This window comes from Megalobrama amblycephala, linkage group LG24 (assembly GCF_018812025.1).
Source record: "Megalobrama amblycephala isolate DHTTF-2021 linkage group LG24, ASM1881202v1, whole genome shotgun sequence".
Taxonomy (NCBI): domain Eukaryota; kingdom Metazoa; phylum Chordata; class Actinopteri; order Cypriniformes; family Xenocyprididae; genus Megalobrama; species Megalobrama amblycephala.
Window position 1 is genome coordinate 34,646,959 of NC_063067.1, and position 18,728 is coordinate 34,665,686.

General features: G+C 37.0%; 1 protein-coding gene across 1 annotated transcript; it reads right to left on the bottom strand.

The window, feature by feature from the left end:
• Positions 1 to 1,357: 1,357 nt before the first annotated feature.
• kif3b (kinesin family member 3B) lies at positions 1,358 to 18,488 on the bottom strand. The gene is given in 10 exon segments (XM_048179177.1): positions 1,358 to 3,078; positions 6,903 to 7,120; positions 7,281 to 7,386; positions 7,480 to 7,596; positions 9,474 to 9,592; positions 9,910 to 10,032; positions 10,419 to 10,520; positions 13,633 to 13,824; positions 13,826 to 15,146; positions 18,277 to 18,488. Coding segments are annotated over 9 exon segments (2,328 nt in total). The 5' UTR covers positions 15,068 to 15,146; positions 18,277 to 18,488; the 3' UTR covers positions 1,358 to 2,969.
• Positions 18,489 to 18,728: the final 240 nt, after the last annotated feature.

An 18,728-nucleotide genomic window follows, 5' to 3' on the forward strand; every position in this document is an offset into this window, starting at 1 on the left:
AGGTTCCGGGACTTTTCTTTAACCGCGCATTTCACCACACTACTAACGCTACTCGACCAGGCAGGCCTTAATTTTGTGTATGCCTTGGGCGGGAATTATGTAACTGTGGAATATTGTGAGGTGTTTATCCTGGAAGAAAACTCCGGTCTAAAGTGTTTCAGGGAATTCAAAAATAGTGCTTACTGGTATAGAGACATTTTTTTATATTTTCAAAATTTTTAATGCTGTAACAGCAACATTTCACACTAAAGAAAGTTGAATTAAAAAAGCAAATAGGTCCTATTTAAAATATTTCAGGAGTTCTACTAAGGAAATAGAAAAATGTTCCATATTTTTAACCCTCTGGTGTTCTTCCATCATTTCACTGAAAAATTTTACTTTTTTTTTTACTTCATCAGAATGGTAGGAAACTTAGTAAAGGTTTTAGCACTTGCTATGTGAACAAAAAAATCATGGACATTTGAAAAGGTTAAATGGTCCTGAAAAAAACACTTGCGTTCTCCGCCGTCAAAAATGAGTGCAGTGGAAATGAATGCGAGGCGAATTTCATCTAGTGAAAACTTTTGGTACTGCGGACAAACAATCTTACTGAAAGCTCATTTTTGAGATATCAAGCTCAAATTTGGAACACAACTTGTTTAGATTTGATGGCTTTGATTTTCTTGCAGTTTGAGTAAAATGTGTTTTTTAAAATATATTTCATATAAAATTTGAAAATAGTATTTTTTTTTGTGCATTTTTCATGATAGACAGAAAATTCTGTAATTTTTGAAGTTAACTTTTTTTTTGCACTTCAATAATTTGCCAGGTGTCATCTTTGAAAATAGATCAAAATTAAGTCTGTGCTCTAGAGCATTCAAAATTTATGATAGTTTAAGTTTGAAAATTCTTTTCAGGTCTATGCTCAAAAAGTGAATACATGGATTATAACTACAGCATAAATATAATTTAGTACCATAAAATCCCCTAAAAATACAAAATATTTAATTAAAAAAAAAACATTATTAAAGTAAAATACAGTACATTTATTTCATTGAAATAAAAAAAATATTTGTTGTCATTTTTGACTGACACGTGAAGAGCACCATAGGGTTAAACAAAAATTCTTCATAAAAATTGCTTAATATATTTTCATCTCATTAAGAAATCCCCCCAAAATTGAATGATCTCACTCAGAATTGGAAGCCCACGCTCCAAAATCATTGCATTACCATGACGAGGGGACGTTTGGGTGAAACAATGAAAAGTTCTGATTATTCATATTACTTATGGAAGTTAAACTGTGATTTCTGGTGGAATGATAAATTAAGAACGAAATCTTAATCAAAGGGGGGAAATCAACTCTTACACACTCAAACATAATAATCATTCTTTAATTAAAAGATTAAGTTGTAAGACATTTAGGACATCAACTCAAACTCAAATACAAGTTCAAAAACATTTTAACAAAAAAATGTGTGCACATTAAAAATGTGTTGTGTGTGGTTGATCATCAGAACTGAACTCATGCATCACATGGAAGAAGGTGAAAGTGTAGTATTAGAATGCAGACATATACTTTCAATTAGTCTAGAATGCTTTAGGTGTTCTTATGTCATGCTAAAACCTTAAACATAATATGCAATAATACAGCCAGGATTACATGAAGAAATTCACACATTTCAGTGGGAATACCAGCATCAGGGATTTGCAGTACATATTCTGATAATCCAAAAACTGTGTTGACTATTTGATGAAGTAATTTGCTGAACACAGAAGAACTTAATCACATGAAAATTATACTTAAATCTCATATGCAAAAATAAATTTAAATAATACATATTCAAAAATAAACCATATAAATCTAAGCAAAGAAAATAAGACTGTTAAAAACTATCTACAATTGCTCGAATATAAAACCAACTAGTACGGTAACAAATTAGCCTTTTAAATGTTACTCCAAGACTGCATTTATTTTATTTGATTTAATTATTATTTTAATACAACTGCAATGATAAAGCAGATCTATTTACTAACATGTCTCAATATACATAAACCGTATGCTATGACACGACGGGTACGAGAACCCTACAGTAGCAGCAGGCAATGGTATCATCTTCACTAGTTTAAGGAGGGGTAGTCAAGGTCTGACAGAAATAAGACTTCCTCCTCATGTTTACAGATCTCCTCGTGTAACATTTAACGATTAAATACAAGCCTGCCCGACACAACAGACTGATGATAGTGTAACTCAAAGCGTTCAGGAAACATCCACTGGGGGTTTTGTGTGGATTCCAGGTTCTGCTATCCAGCTATCGGGTCAAGGGACTCTCAGACCACCAGGAGACCTCCTTCTGTACTCGATGAGAATCTAAGGCACCTTTGAACCCTGATGATCTTAGTGCGTGATGAGCTTCAAACCCCCGCTCCCGTCTGGATACTGCGACGAAAGCCACAGAGACTCCGAGAGTCTTTGAGAAAGTCGTTTTGGGTCTCGGCCAATCATGAAATGTCTCTCAATACAGAGCTTCTGTGGCCCAAACCAGCAGAAATATCATCTGTGAGAAATTTGTTATTCCTACAATTGGAAAAATTAGAAACACGCACACAAAAACATCCCCACAATGACGAATCTAACACGTGTGGTCACAACGCCGGGACCATCTGCCGTCTCGTGACCTCACACACACACACACAAAACATGTAACATTTCGTTCGAGTGCAAACTAAATCTGTGGACCTTCATCTTGTGGTGAACTGTAAGACTTTGAAGGTTGCCAAATGTAACTTTTTTTGTGCTATAAACACGATGTCAAAGGGACATCTAAATACAAGGTAGCATTAAGGGCAGGTTTAAACGCCACACCAGGAGGAGCTCGATGAGACGTTCCATTAATGCGACCGATTTTGCTGAAAACCATCCCATGCCTGGCATTTAAGAACATTAATGCCAAAGCTGGTTAGTTGGTATGGAGCAGTGAAGGCCGGTGTCACTTGGGCACAAGCCCTCGGGACTGTGGGTAAAGAGGAGACCCTGAGCCGGACAGAGGGCTGTGAGCTGAAGTCGGAGTGCTCACCTTCTTGCCAGTTTTTGGGCGGCTGTGAGAGGATTATGGGGGAAAATGAAAAGGTATATTAAGGTAGGATAAACAAAGAGGTGAAAAATAAAAGGGAAGAGGTTGAAGGTAGGGCTGCATGATACTGGGAAAAAACGGCATTATGATATTTACTTTTTCTGCTATATATACAGTCAAAACCAAAAATTATTCAGATATTTTGGATATATTTTCACTAGTGGGTGCAGGACACTATAGTTCATTTCTGGGACCCACTTTATATTAAGTGGCCTTAACTACTATGTACTTACATTTAAATTAATCATTTGTTACAATGCACTTATTGTGTACATACATGTTTTTACATTGTACTTATATTTTAAAAACATCTGCATGTAATTACATCTGTAATTAATAATTACATTTATAATTACACTGTTGACCCATCCCTTACACCCCTACCCTTAAACCTACCCATACCACCAAAGCTTTCCCTAACCTTACCCGTATCCTCCTCAATAGCAGCACAAGTGTTATGCAATTCAATATGAACACAATAAGTACATTGTACTTATTTTTTGATGTAAGTACATAGTAGTTAAGGCCACTTAATATAAAGTGGGACCCATTTCTGTAAGTGAGGATACAAAATAAAAGTAAAGTGTAACATATTAGACCCAAAATTCTTCATTCAGTGCACTACCAGTAAAATTGAATAATTTTTGGTTGCAAATTTTTAGCACACACTTTGACCTGACTAGGGATGTGCAACAGTGACCGAGTACTCATTTAAACGATGATCGAAATGTATTTTTCCTTTTTTCTCCTGATTGGTTATAGGGCGGCACCCTGAGCTCCGATTGTTGCTTGTCGAAGTCATGTAGTGATGTATGTCTGGATTCACTTTGACAAGATAGATGAAAAAAACAGTTCAATGCAAGCTGTGCAGCGCCGAGCTTTTATCTTGTGCTGAAAATATCCTTTCAATTCTATTCGTAATTCATTTAGCAATAATCATCAGTGATTTTCATACTGTAAAATAACATTTTGGTTGATCAGAAAGTGCAAACTGAATCCAAAATATTGCTGAAATATTAGTGACACTTTTTAAAGCACAATCAAATTTAAAGCTCACTTTTGCAGATGAAAGTTGTAATAGCTACATCTGATTAATCTACTATAGGATGCGTTGGGTCGGGATATCAACATGTATATTATTACATTGCTCAAATGCAATGCCTGATATTGAGTTATTTGAGACGGTCATTGCTTTTAGATGTTTCTTTTAAAAGAATAAAAATACTGATGTTATAATAATACCTCAGTGCTTTTTTCGTCATATTTATTCAATGGCATAATTCGCATGGCTTCGAAAACGCGCAGTCATTTAAAGGTGCCCAAGAATGCTTTTTTACAAGATGTAATATAAGTCTAAGGTGTCCCCTGAATGTGTCTGAAGTTTCAGCTCAAAATACCCCATAGATTTTTTTAAATACATTTTTTTAACTGCCTATTTTGGGGCATCATTAACTATGCACTGATTTTTTCAGCGCGCCGCCCCTTTAAATCGCGTGCTCCCTGCCACACGAGCTCTCGATTATATTACAGCACATTTACAAAGTTCACACAGCTAATATAACCCTCAAATGGATCTTTACAAGATGTTCGTCATGCATGCTGTATGCATGCTTTGAATTATGTGAGTAAAGTATTTATTTTGATGTTTACATTTGATTCTGAATGAGTTTGAGGCTGTGCTCTGTGGCTAACGGCTAATGCTACACTGTTGGAGAGATTTATAAAGAATGAAGTTGTGTTTATGAATTATACAGACTGCAAGTGTTTAAAAATGAAAATAGCGACGGCTCTCTTGTCTCTGTGAATACAGTAAGAAACGATGGTAACTTTAACCACATTTAACAGTACATTAGCAACATGCTAACGAAACATTTAGAAAGACAATTTACAAATATCACTAAAAATATCATGATATCATGGATCATGTCAGTTATTATTGCTCCATCTGCCATTTTTCGCTATTGTTCTTGCTTGCTTACCTAGTCTGATGATTCAGCTGTGCACAGATCCAGACGTTAATACTGGCTGCCCTTGTCTAATGCCTTGAACATGGGCTGGCATATGCAAATATTGGGGGCGTACATATTAATGATGCCGACTGTTACGTAACAGTCGGTGTTATGTTGAGATTCGCCTGTTCTTCGGAGGTCTTTTAAACAAATGAGATTTATATAAGAAGGAGGAAACAATGGAGTTTGAGACTCACTGTATGTCATTTCCATGTACTGAACTCTTGTTATTTAACTATGCCAAGATAAATTCAAATTTTTCATTCGAGGGCACCTTTAATAATGTGATTAAAATAAAGTACAGATCTGCCATAAACATGGCTTTATAATGAGAACTTTATAGAAATCCTTGCCTGTGTTTCAGTGCACTGTCGTGAAAGTGCATCACGGCGCGAGCTCTCTCTCTCGCTATAGCGCGTAACTTAAAGTTCACTGGCATTTGCATCCTTTTGTGTCGATACAAGTTGTAATGTCACGTCTATATTATGTATCTAAGTTATGTGATTAGGATGTGTCATAGAATGAGCTTCAGTTTACTGGCATAAAGTCACTCTTCACCTCAGGCGGCTATTCCTTTTAAATGATTCCTTATTAATCGCTGCATCATAATCATAATCTAACACTGTTCTAATCACGTTTTCATAGACATTTTTATTTTTAACATTCATTTTCATAACAGTCTTCAGATATTTTCATTATCTCCATGACAGCCATGCCCCCCCCCCTCGTTTTTGAAACCTATCGATGATTGAAATAAAAAATTGCCAAAAATGCCCATCCCTAGACCTGACCATGTTTTGCTTAAGTGTTATCTGACATAATTAAGATTATTTTTTCTGACACAGTTTGAGATCTCATCATATTTTATTACCATTTTTTACACTATAGTGAATAAACTGAATTAATGAATGAAATGTTCAAGGTGTCTGAATACATTTTGGTTTGACTGTATATTGCAATATGAAGAAATACAGGAATGTTCACAGGCGACTAAAATATCTTTATTTGGAAAGAATTAATCATTCTAGAATGAGAGGGGTGATTCTGTTGGGGAGTACAAAATAATAAAAATTGTTAAATTGCTAGAAAAAAAATAATAATTCTGAATTTTTATGTGCAAACCATCTTTTTAAAGCTAAATTATTTTATTTTTTATTTTATTTTTTTTATTTTACATTTTTTATTTAATTTTATATTTTTTAATGTTATTTATTTTATTATTTTATATATATATATATATATATTTTATTTTTATATCTATTTTTAAATTATTATTTTTTTACTCTTTACCAGAATTAACACTCCTCTTTCAGTAACCATAAAGTGGCCAGAGTTTAAAAGAAAAAAATTCTCTCCACTTGAGATTGCATAAGGTACAATCCCACTGTTTTTGACCAATTCAATATAAAAATAATAATTGTGATTTTTTTAAAAGTGATTACTACTAAAAAACATATTAAACAAAAAAAATATTGTAATATTGTGAAACTGTTGTACTGTAAAATAATAAATCAAGTATTTAATAATATAAATAAATTAAAATTAAATATCTTAATTTCTCCATTTCAGCATTAAACCATCACTCATTTATTCTGACGATGTATGCGCTGCCTGTATCATGTGGTCAGTTGCAGTGCTTCATCATGGGCTGCACACGTGTGGATGAGCAGTGCTGCTCTGGAGTCAGTGGCATATATTCATTAAATTAAAATGCTGTCTGCGTGATATTGATTTTATTTTTTTATATCGTGCAGCCCTAGTTGGAGGGATCATTTCTCACCCTGACTTTGGTTTCTTGGAAAACCCAGCAGCTGAGGCGCTGAGGCCTGGACTGGGGCCCAGGCTGGCACGCAGGCCAGAGGCGTCCACCTGGATCTCGTCCTCCTCTCTCAGAGCGTCCTCCAGAGCCGCAGCCACTTTAGGCGCTATCACCGGTCCCTCGTAGTCTTTTGTGGTCCGTGTGGGCAAATCCAACTCCAGCAGCAAGATATTCTCAGCCTGGAAGACGGACAGGGAGAATATAAAAAGATGAAGGCAAGAGAGCAAGGACAGAACGTGCGTTTGATCCTCCTGAGCTCATCTGTGTCGCTGTAAAGAGTGAGGGAGTGTTGCTTTGTGTAGTGCCATGTGGGGGATTATGGGAACAGAGTCAGCATACCTTGTATCTGACATCAGGCCGCATCAACATGGCCATACGGGCATGCTGACTCAGAGGCCGTCTGTAGCCGACTGCAGAAACAGGCCTTTTCATCATCTGCTGATCGCTGACACAAAAACAGAAAGAAGAAACATTATAGTGAAAGAGCACAGAAAAATATACTTTCCAAGTTTCAAATTTCCAAAATCAGCCAATATACTTCTGAATCCGGGTGATGGGGGTCATTTTCCAGAGATCATCTTCCTCGTCAAAAGTGGCTCTTGTCACAATCTTGTTCTTCTCCTCCAGTGGGATGAAGTTCTCTATGATCAGATGTCTGGTGGGGACAACAAATGATGACAATATATCTGGAGATTTTTTTTTTTTTGGATCAGACTGATACCACTGTCCTCATAATTAAGAAAAAATTACTAAATTACTTATTTAAAAACAGAAAACTCATATTATTATTATTATTATTAAAAAACAGTGGGCGAAATTTGTGAAAATATTAATATTGAAAAAGGTATGGGTTGCACTTTATTTTAAGGTGTCCTTGTTACAGTTTAATTATACATTTGAGTAATATTTAAAGGTGCAATCTGTAAGAATTTTGCAATAAAATATCCAGAAACCACTAGGCCAGTGTTATATATTTTGTTCACTTGAGTACTTACAACATCCCAAATGTTTCCAACTATTTGTAAATGGTGAGAAAATTGCAGTTTTACCCAAGGCTGCGGGACGTGTGAGGAGTCGCCTGTCAATGGCGTCATACCCGCGTTACCCTCGATTTCCGGTTTGATTTTGCAGAAACCATGGAAACACCAAAGACGCTTTAATATTTACATGTTTTAATAGACAAGGGAACAACTGTTTTGATATATTTATAGACAGAAAACTAATTATTGTTATATAGCTCAACACGTTTAGTCTTATTGTTTAAATCTAATTTTCTTGATTTTTTGCGAGTACCATGCTTTACCATGCCTCAGAGAAAAACACTATTTTGTGAAGTAGCTAACATAGCGTAATTTATTTTTAGTAACAGTAATACAGCATTTTCTCCATCATACAATACGTTTTAAAATTAATTGCATGTCATTTATCAACACAAGCCATCCAGCATTTAATCTGATATTGTAAAATCAATCTATCCACCGGGCGAACGCACAAAGTAACGTTATAACATCTTATTCAGCTCCACAACACTCGCTCCTGCTCTGCTTCATACTACAGTAACGTTAATAATCGCATCCATGAACATGATTTCTTCCCTGAATCCTATCCTGATTCTTTTCCACCAGCTGTGATGTGAAGATCACATGTCCCAAGATTCAGCTCTCAAACTTGGCGACATCAAGCTACGCCTTTGTTTTGAATAGGCCTCTAGCGACCTCTAGTGGACAGAAAATCTACATATTGCACCTTTAATGTACTTACAATAGGGTTAGGAATAGGGTTTGATTTAGGGTTAGTTTATGTAATTATGCATAAGTTGCTGTTATTACTACAGTAATAAAGACTAAAAACTGTTACCAAGGTATGCATGACCACAAGCAGGGAAAATAAACAGTAACTAACACTTTTACACCTTGAAAAATGTAAATAATGATTTAGATGTGTACAATCACATGCAGTGGAGTTTGTCAAGAACTTTGAACATCCATTGTAGAGTCATTTGTTTTTTCCTTTTCTTTATCTTGAACACTCAAGATATTTTCCATTAACCCTAAACTCATTCTGCCAACTGCTCTGAAAAGCAGAAATCTTTCCCTTAATGGATCTCAGTACACTAGAGTGTGTGTGTGTGTGTGTGTGTGTGTGTGTGTGTGTGTGTGTGTGTGTGTGTGTGTGTGTGTGTGTGTGTAGACACTGTTGACATCTGTGATGTAGTAGTGCTGAGTCCAGATTTCCAAGCAGTCAGTCCAACACATTACAACAACTTCATTAGGTCAGAACATGTTTAGAGGTTTTTTTTAATTCAGCCTCTAAGCTAAATCGGCTGATACTGGATATTTAATTGTTCATGCTCATTTCCATTTGCTGTAATAATACTCACTTAAAACTGAATCTTTAAGAGCACTAATAATTTATCGACACTGTTAAATGTAATCTTTAGCAAAACTCAAAATGAATTTCCATTGTTCCTTTAGTACATTATAATGCTGCGAAGCCCAAATTCTGCTGAAGAGGGTTGGTGGGTTGACATACTTGAGTTTGAGCTCTCGGGTCAGCTCGTTCTGAGTCTGCTCCAGCTCCTGCCTGTACTTGACATGTTCATCCTGGGCGTCCTGAATCTCCGCCTTCACAGACTGGAGCTTGGAAAAGAGCTGCATGAAAGAGACAGAAACAGACAAGAAAGATCAGGCTCTTTATAGGAATAGGTAAGGCATATGCTCTGAACACTCAAGCAAAAGGAGGTCACATTCAGTCATGTATGGAGGATAGAGATCTGCCATGAGAGCTGTCCTACTACCGACTCCAGAGAATACAGCTAGCCTCTAAAAATACATCTGATCACATGCACAAGCAGCTTTTCCAAATGCCATTGTAAGTTTATTTGTACAGTTCCTATAAGCCAGTGTTTCCTGCACCAGTACTTTAAACAACAAAGCCAATCCAATGCATAGAAGCTGATATACTATACCTTTTTCAGTTTCTTGGTCTTGATGTCAACTTCCTGCTGCAGTGAGCTGTACGTCTCTTTCAACTCCAGCGTCTCTTCATCACGACACTCCATTTCCTGCTGCATCTCCCTTTCCCGCCTTTTCTGCTCGCACACACATTATAAATGTTTTAAACATCTTTGCGATTCACATGCCCAAGTGGAACTGCTCATATGAAGTTAATAACATCACAACGGCAGGAAAATTACCATATATATTTCTAGCCAATCACAGTTCAGATGAAAATGAGTTGTTGAACATATTGCATCAGATTTTCTCTGTAAGGTATTTAAATGCAGCAAAAAAAAAAAAAATGAATGAATGCTCAAATCAGCATTTTTTTTTTTTCTCCATTTGAAATTCAGCTTCCCAAAATATCCGTATCACATACTATAGGGCGACTCAAATGACCGGTCTCCTTTGAAACGACCTTGAGGACTGAAACACAGTCCAGCTCAATAACTATACGGGGTGTTGTTGGAAACTCTACCTGTTCAGCTATCTCCTGTCTCTTCAGCTCCAGAATCCTCTGCTGCTCATTGGTGTGGTCGACAATGTTCTTCCCCCCCACCAGCAGCTTGCTCTCCATGGCCTGAGAACAATGAACTGGTTATCGCATAAGCCAGATGCATTTGTCTAGAGTATTTGTTTCCAACACTGAAAACAAACAAATTGTTGAATCTTCAATATATTTTATTGAAGTTTGCAGCCTGAATAGAATGTGAGACAAAATAAATGAGTAGTAATATGAATAAAAACAATAAACAAATGACTCTTATGAGCTGGTTCTTTGAATGAAATCCGTCAAAAGACTCATGAACCCCATAAAAAAGGGCTGTAAAATTATAATTATGAATTTAAAACATATTTACATTTATAATTGTAATTATTCAAGTTTCAAATTTTACATCTATAATTTTTACATTTGTTTTTTAATATTTTTTAATAATTAAAAAAAAATCTGTTATATATTTTACATGCATTAAATGTTTTAAGTTGTTTTTTTTTATTAAATGTTACATTTATCACACAGAAAATTTGCAATAGTTTTACTATGTTTATTAAAAAAAATATATAATACTACATACATTACAATTCAAAAGTTTGGGGCCAGTAAGACTTTTAAAAAATAATAATAATAATAATACTTTCATTCAGCAAGGACACTAAATTGATCAAAAGTTACAGTAAAGAAATGTATAATGTTGGAAAAAAATTGTTTCAAATATTCTGTTTAATGCTGTTCAGTTTAAATTTCTATCTATCATAGAAAAAAATATATCATGGTTTCCACAAAAAAATGAAAATTCAGCTTTGATCACAGGAATAAATTACACTTTAAATTACAATAGAAAAATTATTTTCATTATCACAATTTAACTGTTTTTACTGTATTTTTAATTTTTAATTAAATTTTTAATCAAATAAATGTAGCCTTAGTGAGCTTCTTTCAAATATTATATATATATATATATATATATAGTGAGTGTATATATATGAGTGTATATATATATATATACACTGCCCTCCAAAAGTTTGGAAACGGCCTAGAAAAGTGGGGTTTTGGACAATATTGGCATGAATCCTTTTTAATTTGTGATAATTTTGCACTGATAAGGGACAACACAAACTACGAAAACATATTTTATTACATAAACAGTTTAAACATAGAAAAAACTTAAATTTTCGATTCATCAAAATATCCAGCATTAGCAGCTATCTGACCTGAACTGGGCTCTGATTGGTTCATTGTATTCTAAACTTAATTGTCAATCAATTGTTGAAGCTATTAAGGTGTGCTGACCCAAACATCTTTTACAAACCTGGGCCAAGTTTAACCAGCATCACAGCTGGCAAAGAGGCGTGTCTGACTTTGACATGTATATATTGCCATTATTATGTAATCAAAATCAAAATTATTATTGCTGGTCTTCAATGATAATGTCAAGTTACTGTAATGTATTTGCACCAAAAAATGATCAAGATTTATGCTGATATCATCCAAAACCACACTTTGCCAGGGGTGTTTCCAAACTTTTGGAGGGCAGTGTGTATATATATATACAGGTCCTTCTCAAAAAATTAGCATATTGTGATAAAGGTTCATTATTTTCCATAATGTAATGATAAAAATTAAACTTTCATATATTTTAGATTCATTGCACACCAACTGAAATATTTCAGGTCTTTTATTGTTTTAATACTGATGGTTTTGGCATACAGCTCATGAAAACCCCAAATTCCTATCTCAAAAAATGAGCATATCATGAAAAGGTTCTCTAAACGAGCTATTAACCTAATCATCTGAATCAACTAATTAACTCTAAACACCTGCAAAAGATTCCTGAGGCTTTTAAAAACTCCCAGCCTGGTTCATTACTCAAAACCACAATCATGGGTAAGACTGCCGACCTGACTGCTGTCCAGAAGGCCATCATTGACACCCTCAAGCGAGAGGGTAAGACACAGAAAGAAATTTCTGAACGAATAGGCTGTTCCCAGAGTGCTGTATCAAGGCACCTCAGTGGGAAGTCTGTGGGAAGGAAAAAGTGTGGCAAAAAACGCTGCACAACGAGAAGAGGTGACCGGACCCTGAGGAAGACTGTGGAGAAGGACCGATTCCAGACCTTGGGGGACCTGCGGAAGCAGTGGACTGAGTCTGGAGTAGAAACATCCAGAGCCACCGTGCACAGGCGTGTGCAGGAAATGGGCTACAGGTGCCGCATTCCCAGGTCAAGCCACTTTTGAACCAGAAACAGCGGCAGAAGCGCCTGACCTGGGCTACAGAGAAGCAGCACTGGACTGTTGCTCAGTTTTGCATGTCATTCGGAAATCAAGGTGCCAGAGTCTGGAGGAAGACTGGGCAGAAGGAAATGCCAAAATGCCTGAAGTCCAGTGTCAGGTACCCACAGTCAGTGATGGTCTGGGGTGCCATGTCAGCTGCTGGTGTTGGTCCACTGTGTTTTATCAAGGGCAGGGTCAATGCAGCTAGCTATCAGGAGATTTTGGAGCACTTCATGCTTCCATCTGCTGAAAAGCTTTATGGAGATGAAGATTTCGTTTTTTCAGCACGACCTGGCACCTGCTCACAGTGCCAAAACCACTGGTAAATGGTTTACTGACCATGGTATTACTGTGCTCAATTGGCCTGCCAACTCTCCTGACCTGAACCCCATAGAGAATCTGTGGGATATTGTGAAGAGAAAGTTGAGAGACGCAAGACCCAACACTCTGGATGAGCTTAAGGCCGCTATCGAAGCATCCTGGGCCTCCATAACACCTCAGCAGTGCCACAGGCTGATTGCCTCCATGCCACGCCGCATTGAAGCAGTCATTTCTGCAAAAGGATTCCCGACCAAGTATTGAGTGCATAACTGAACATAATTATTTGAAGGTTGACTTTTTTTGTATTAAAAACACTTTTCTTTTATTGGTCGGATGAAATATGCAAATTTTTTGAGAATTTTGGGTTTTCATGAGCTGTATGCCAAAATCATCAGTATTAAAACAATAAAAGACCTGAAATATTTCAGTTGGTGTGCAATGAATCTAAAATATATGAAAGTTTAATTTTTATCATTACATTATGGAAAATAATGAACTTTATCACAATATGCTAATTTTTTAAGAAGGACCTGTATATATATATATTCTCAAACTTTTGAACAGTAGAGTATTTCATCTCAAGATCTGGACCGTCTAACCTTAACTTTGGCCGCCAGCATCTCTGAAGCCTCCTTCTCTTTGCGAAGATCGTCCATCTTCCTCTCCTTCTCTTTCAGCAGCCGCTGTTTCTCCTCTGCCACCAGGCTGTGGTCCTCCATGATGGCCCTCCTCTCCTTCTCCAGCTTCTCCTGTTGCTCACGCCAATAATCCGCGATGTTCTTATCCTGCACCCATCTCTTCCTCTTCGTCGTCGTCGCCGTCCTCCTCATCGTCATCCTCCTCCTCCTCATCCTCTAACTCCTCTCCTCCTTCTCCAACCCTCCTCCTCCTCCTTTTTCTCTTCTTCTTGCCAGACCTTTTCTCCAGCTGTTCTTTCAAGCGGGCAATCTCCTCCTGAAACTCCCGGAGCAGGGCATCCTTGGGGTCTTCGTTGACGCGGGGCTTGTTCTTGATGTTTTTGGCGCGGTTTGCATAGCGTAGCGTGGTCAGAGTCTCCTCCACATTGTAGGAAGCAGGTCCAATGTTGGCCACCATAACCGTCCTGGCATTTCCACCCAAGGAATCCTGCAGCAGTCTCGTCAGCTTAGAGTCACGGTACGGGATGTGGGTGCTTCTCCCGTCCACCAGTGCTGAGATGACGTTGCCCAAAGCTGACAAGGAGAGGTTGATTTTGGTGGCTTCTTTCAAGCGCTCACCCTGAGCACCAGTTTTGGTCTGTCTTTCACTTCCTGCCAGGTCAACAAGGTTGAGTTTCCCAACCCGAATGTGGTTCTCTCCATCAAGACCCAACTCGCTGCACTCAATGGTGATGACGAAGATGGCGTGAGAGCGAGAGCTGTGCTCGTTCATGTTAGTCGCACCAACCGAGCGGTTCTGGTTCCCCACGTTCATCACGTGCTCAATCTCACGAACACTTTTAGTGACGAACGAAGAGAGGTCTTTAACGTAGACGCCCGTATCGGGCCTCTCTTTGAGCTCCAATCGCCGCATCTGGTCCTTCGATAAGAGGTCCCTGATTTCTTCTTGATAGATCTCCAGGTATGAAGCCCTGACCAAGTACTGCTGGTTCTGAGAGCGGGAGATGTGCGTGAAAATGTGTTCAAAGGAATTGGGAATGACACCCCTCCTGTCGGGGTCGTTTCGCACCCCTTCCATCGTGTAAGTCTTTCCGGTGCCCGTCTGGCCGTAGGCAAAGATGGTCCCGTTGAAGCCGAACAGTACGGAGTCCACCAATGGGCGGAAAGTCTCATCGTAGAGCTCCATCTGCTTCGAATTCCAGTCGTAAACAGAGTCGAAGGTGAACACTTTGGGGTGCTCATGGGAGGACGTGGCTCGAGGGTTGCGCACGGCCACTTGCCCTAACTTCACATCCACAGAGACCACCCTATCGAAGTTGGCGACTCGCTCTTTCTCATTCATGGGGCGACAACGCACCACTACCTTAACGGATTCAGAGCTCTTGCTTTTAGACATTTTGGTGCTTTGGTGTATCTGCAGACGGTTAATGAGTTTGTAGTTTATTTCACAGTGATGGTTCTGCCAGCATCAGAGCCTGCAAAACATGACGCAACTCAGTGAAACATGTACAAAGCCAAGAGATAAAGATCTCTCGTGTTATGGTTACAGCAAACAAACACAGAAAATATTCATCTAGAATCTGTAGTAACCATTTTTCACAAAAAGACTGAATGATATGAAGATACTTGGTAAGCAAACAAAATTTGAGTCAGCATTCAGCTTACATCTTGTCTCAGTCTTATGTCAATTTAGACTTTTATTATGATTTTCACTTTTTATATCCAATTCCTGTCAAGATCTACTGTTTATGCATTGACTGTCTGAGTAACAAAACAGCTCAACTTTTTCTTTATAGGTCAAAAATAATGTTAGGTACCAACCAAGCAGTTGACCAACAAAAACAAACAAAATGACTAGGAATTTCAAGGTTTTTTTTTTTAATTGGCATGAAACTGAAGTTGTGATAGTCTTTTCTTCACTTTTACAGTACAGTCCAAAAGTTTGGAACCACTAAGATTTTTAATGTTTTTAAAAGAAGTTTCGTCTGCTCACCAAGGCTACATTTATTTAATTAAAAATACAGTAAAAACAGTAATATTGTGAAATATTATTACAATTTAAAATAACTGTGTACTATTTAAATATATTTGACAAAGTAATTTATTCCTGTGATGCAAAGCTGAATTTTCAGCATCGTTACTCCAGTCTTCAGTGTCACATGATCCTTCAGAAATCATTCTAATATGCTGATTTGCTGCTCAAGAAACATTTATGATTATTTTCAATGTTGAAAACAGTTGTGTACTTTTTTTTTCAGGATTCCTTGATGAATAGAAAGTTCAAAAGAACAGCATTTATCTGAAATACAAAGCTTCTGTAGCATTATACACTACCGTTCAAAAGTTTGGGGTCAGTAAGAATTTTTATTTTTATTTTTTTGAAAAGAAATTAAAGAAATGAATATTTTTATTCAGCAAGGATGCATTAAATCAATCAAAAGTGGCAGTAAAGACATTTATAATGTTACAAAAGATTAGATTTCAGATAAACACTGTTCTTTTGAACTTTCTATTCATCAAAGAATCCTGAAAAAAAATATTGTACACAAATATTTTGTACAATTGTACACATTAAATGTTTCTTGAGCAGCAGATCAGCATATTAGAATGATTTCTGAAGGATCATGTGACACTGAAGACTGGAGTAACGATGCTGAAAATTCAGCTTTGATCACAGGAATAAATTACTTTGTGAAATATATTCAAATAGAAAACAGTTATTTTAAATTGTAATAATATTTCACAATATTACTGTTTTTTACTGTATTTTTAATTAAATAAATGTAGCCTTGGTGAGCAGACGAAACTTCTTTTAAAAACATTAAAAATCTTAGTGGTTCCAAACTTTTGGACTGTACTGTATATCCAAGTGAAATGGCTTCTTGAACAAGAAAAAATGTAGGGTGGGACATGATTTTGTTCATCAAGAATGTATTGAATCGTTGTCTATTGCTATGATGTCATGTGAGTGACAGGTTGCCCCGCCCTCACGCCGAAAAACATCATCAGAGTAGAGAAGAGATGTCGTTGCAAGAGGGAGGGGAAGTTATTTTTATGTAAGCAATAAGATACTCGAGGCTGTGCTGTATCGTAAATACGTCATGGCTGAAGGGCATTGTTAGGCACGACACGAGGCTACAGCACTAGCCTCGAGTACCTTATTGCTTTTATAAAGCAGTTACCACACAATACAAATATTAAAGCCAGAAATATGTATCAATGCATATTCTTCCTTCCGCCGGAAAAAAATAGTCCCTGACCGTGAACAGCAACAGAAGTTACATTATTACGCCATTAGATGGCAGCAAAGACTGTCATTATGAGTGTGTCAATCAGTAGTGAAGACTTTTACATTGAAAAGACTGAATTGTTGTGAACACGGAAAAAGACGCAACTGACAAATGCTTTGACTAGCGCTGTCAGTCACGGGAAAACCCCTTAACTGTTAAAAGGACAAGATAATACATCATTTAAAAAGATTTTTTATTATGAACATAGGACTGATCTGAAGGAAAATGCTAAATCTGAATGCAGCTAATAAACTCGCTCATTTCTCACAATACTCTACATGATATTGAGAACAGTTTACGTTGCTAAGAGCGGTTGCTAAGGGTGTTGTGTGGTGATACACAGAACCACTTGCAGTTTAAATATTGCAATATTCCATAAAAATAAGAATTGTCAATTTTGAATTCATGGTGACTTTAAACTAGTTTAAGCACCATATAAATGCCCTCAATATCATTCAGTACTATGGCTGGCTGTATATCAAAATAGCATTATATGATCAGTTATTTGTAAAGTTTGGGTGGATTAGTTTGTTGAACTAGACCTAGAATAATATTACAATGTTTATACTGTAGATTTTTGTAGCTTTACACTATACAAATAAAGACAAGAGCTGAGGCTAAAGGAAAGTGATCTGCTTGATCACTATTAATACAACATTTCTACATTTCTGCACTAAGTACAGACTTGAAAAGTCGTTCATGCCACTCCTAAATATTAAATATTATTTACAAGTAATATTACAATATTTAATGCAGCCACTTTGCTGTAAGTTAGCCAAACCAAAAGTATTAAGTTATATAAAGCGATTTGCGTGTTTTCTTGCGAGAAATAATTACGCAACATTTGTTGAAGCACTAAAGACGTCTTTAGTATTATTCACCAATTAGCATTGTTCCTAGATTGCCCCCAATTATAATTTATACGACAAAACACAATCCATTAACTGCTATATTAGCTGTAGCATAAATGCTAATTCACATAAGCCCATAAAGATAAGGTTTAATCTCAAATATCTGTAAATCTGTTTATCTGAATTAATCTCAGTTGTCATGCGATAGAGATATCAACGACGACAGACCGACTAAAGAGTCAAATACGAGACAAGAATTGTCTGTTTGTTGAAAATGTCATTGTTTCAGCTTAAATCACGATATGTAATAAAGGTTCAATAACATAATTTGGCTAATATTAGCGGTTATAAAGGGATCAATGAGACAGATCTCCTCAGAGACTCAAAACAAGCGGCCTGGCAACAGCAAACAAACCGAATCACACACACACACCCCTCATAAACACACACATGATGAGGCTCACCTGTCCCATCCCCAACCGTTCAACCTGTAAATCTCGCTGAAGATCGCCGTCGCCTTCATCATGTCCTCAGATCTGCCAAGCGCTCAAATCTGCAGAATTACCCGTGTGTCTCCTCCCGAGCTCCGGCAGCCATGTCCTGAGAGGAGAGAGAGAGGGAGAAGTGCTGGATCCCCCTGCAGGCCGGGATGGATCACTGGGATCAGTCCAGATTCACATTTCCAAACCGGCTTCAGTCGTGCACTTGTATGTTTGTGTTTTGTTATTAAAGCAATAGAATAACTGTAAAGCGCCCCTACAAAATAAATTAAGGGAATGAATTAACAATTTATTGTGGTGAAAATCAAGTTTTTAATGTTGTTTATATGTCTATGTGGTGCTTTAAGACAAACCATGTGCAAATTCATGTGTCAACATCATTGCTGAGTATTTTCTCCTTAAACCTGCAGTGAAAA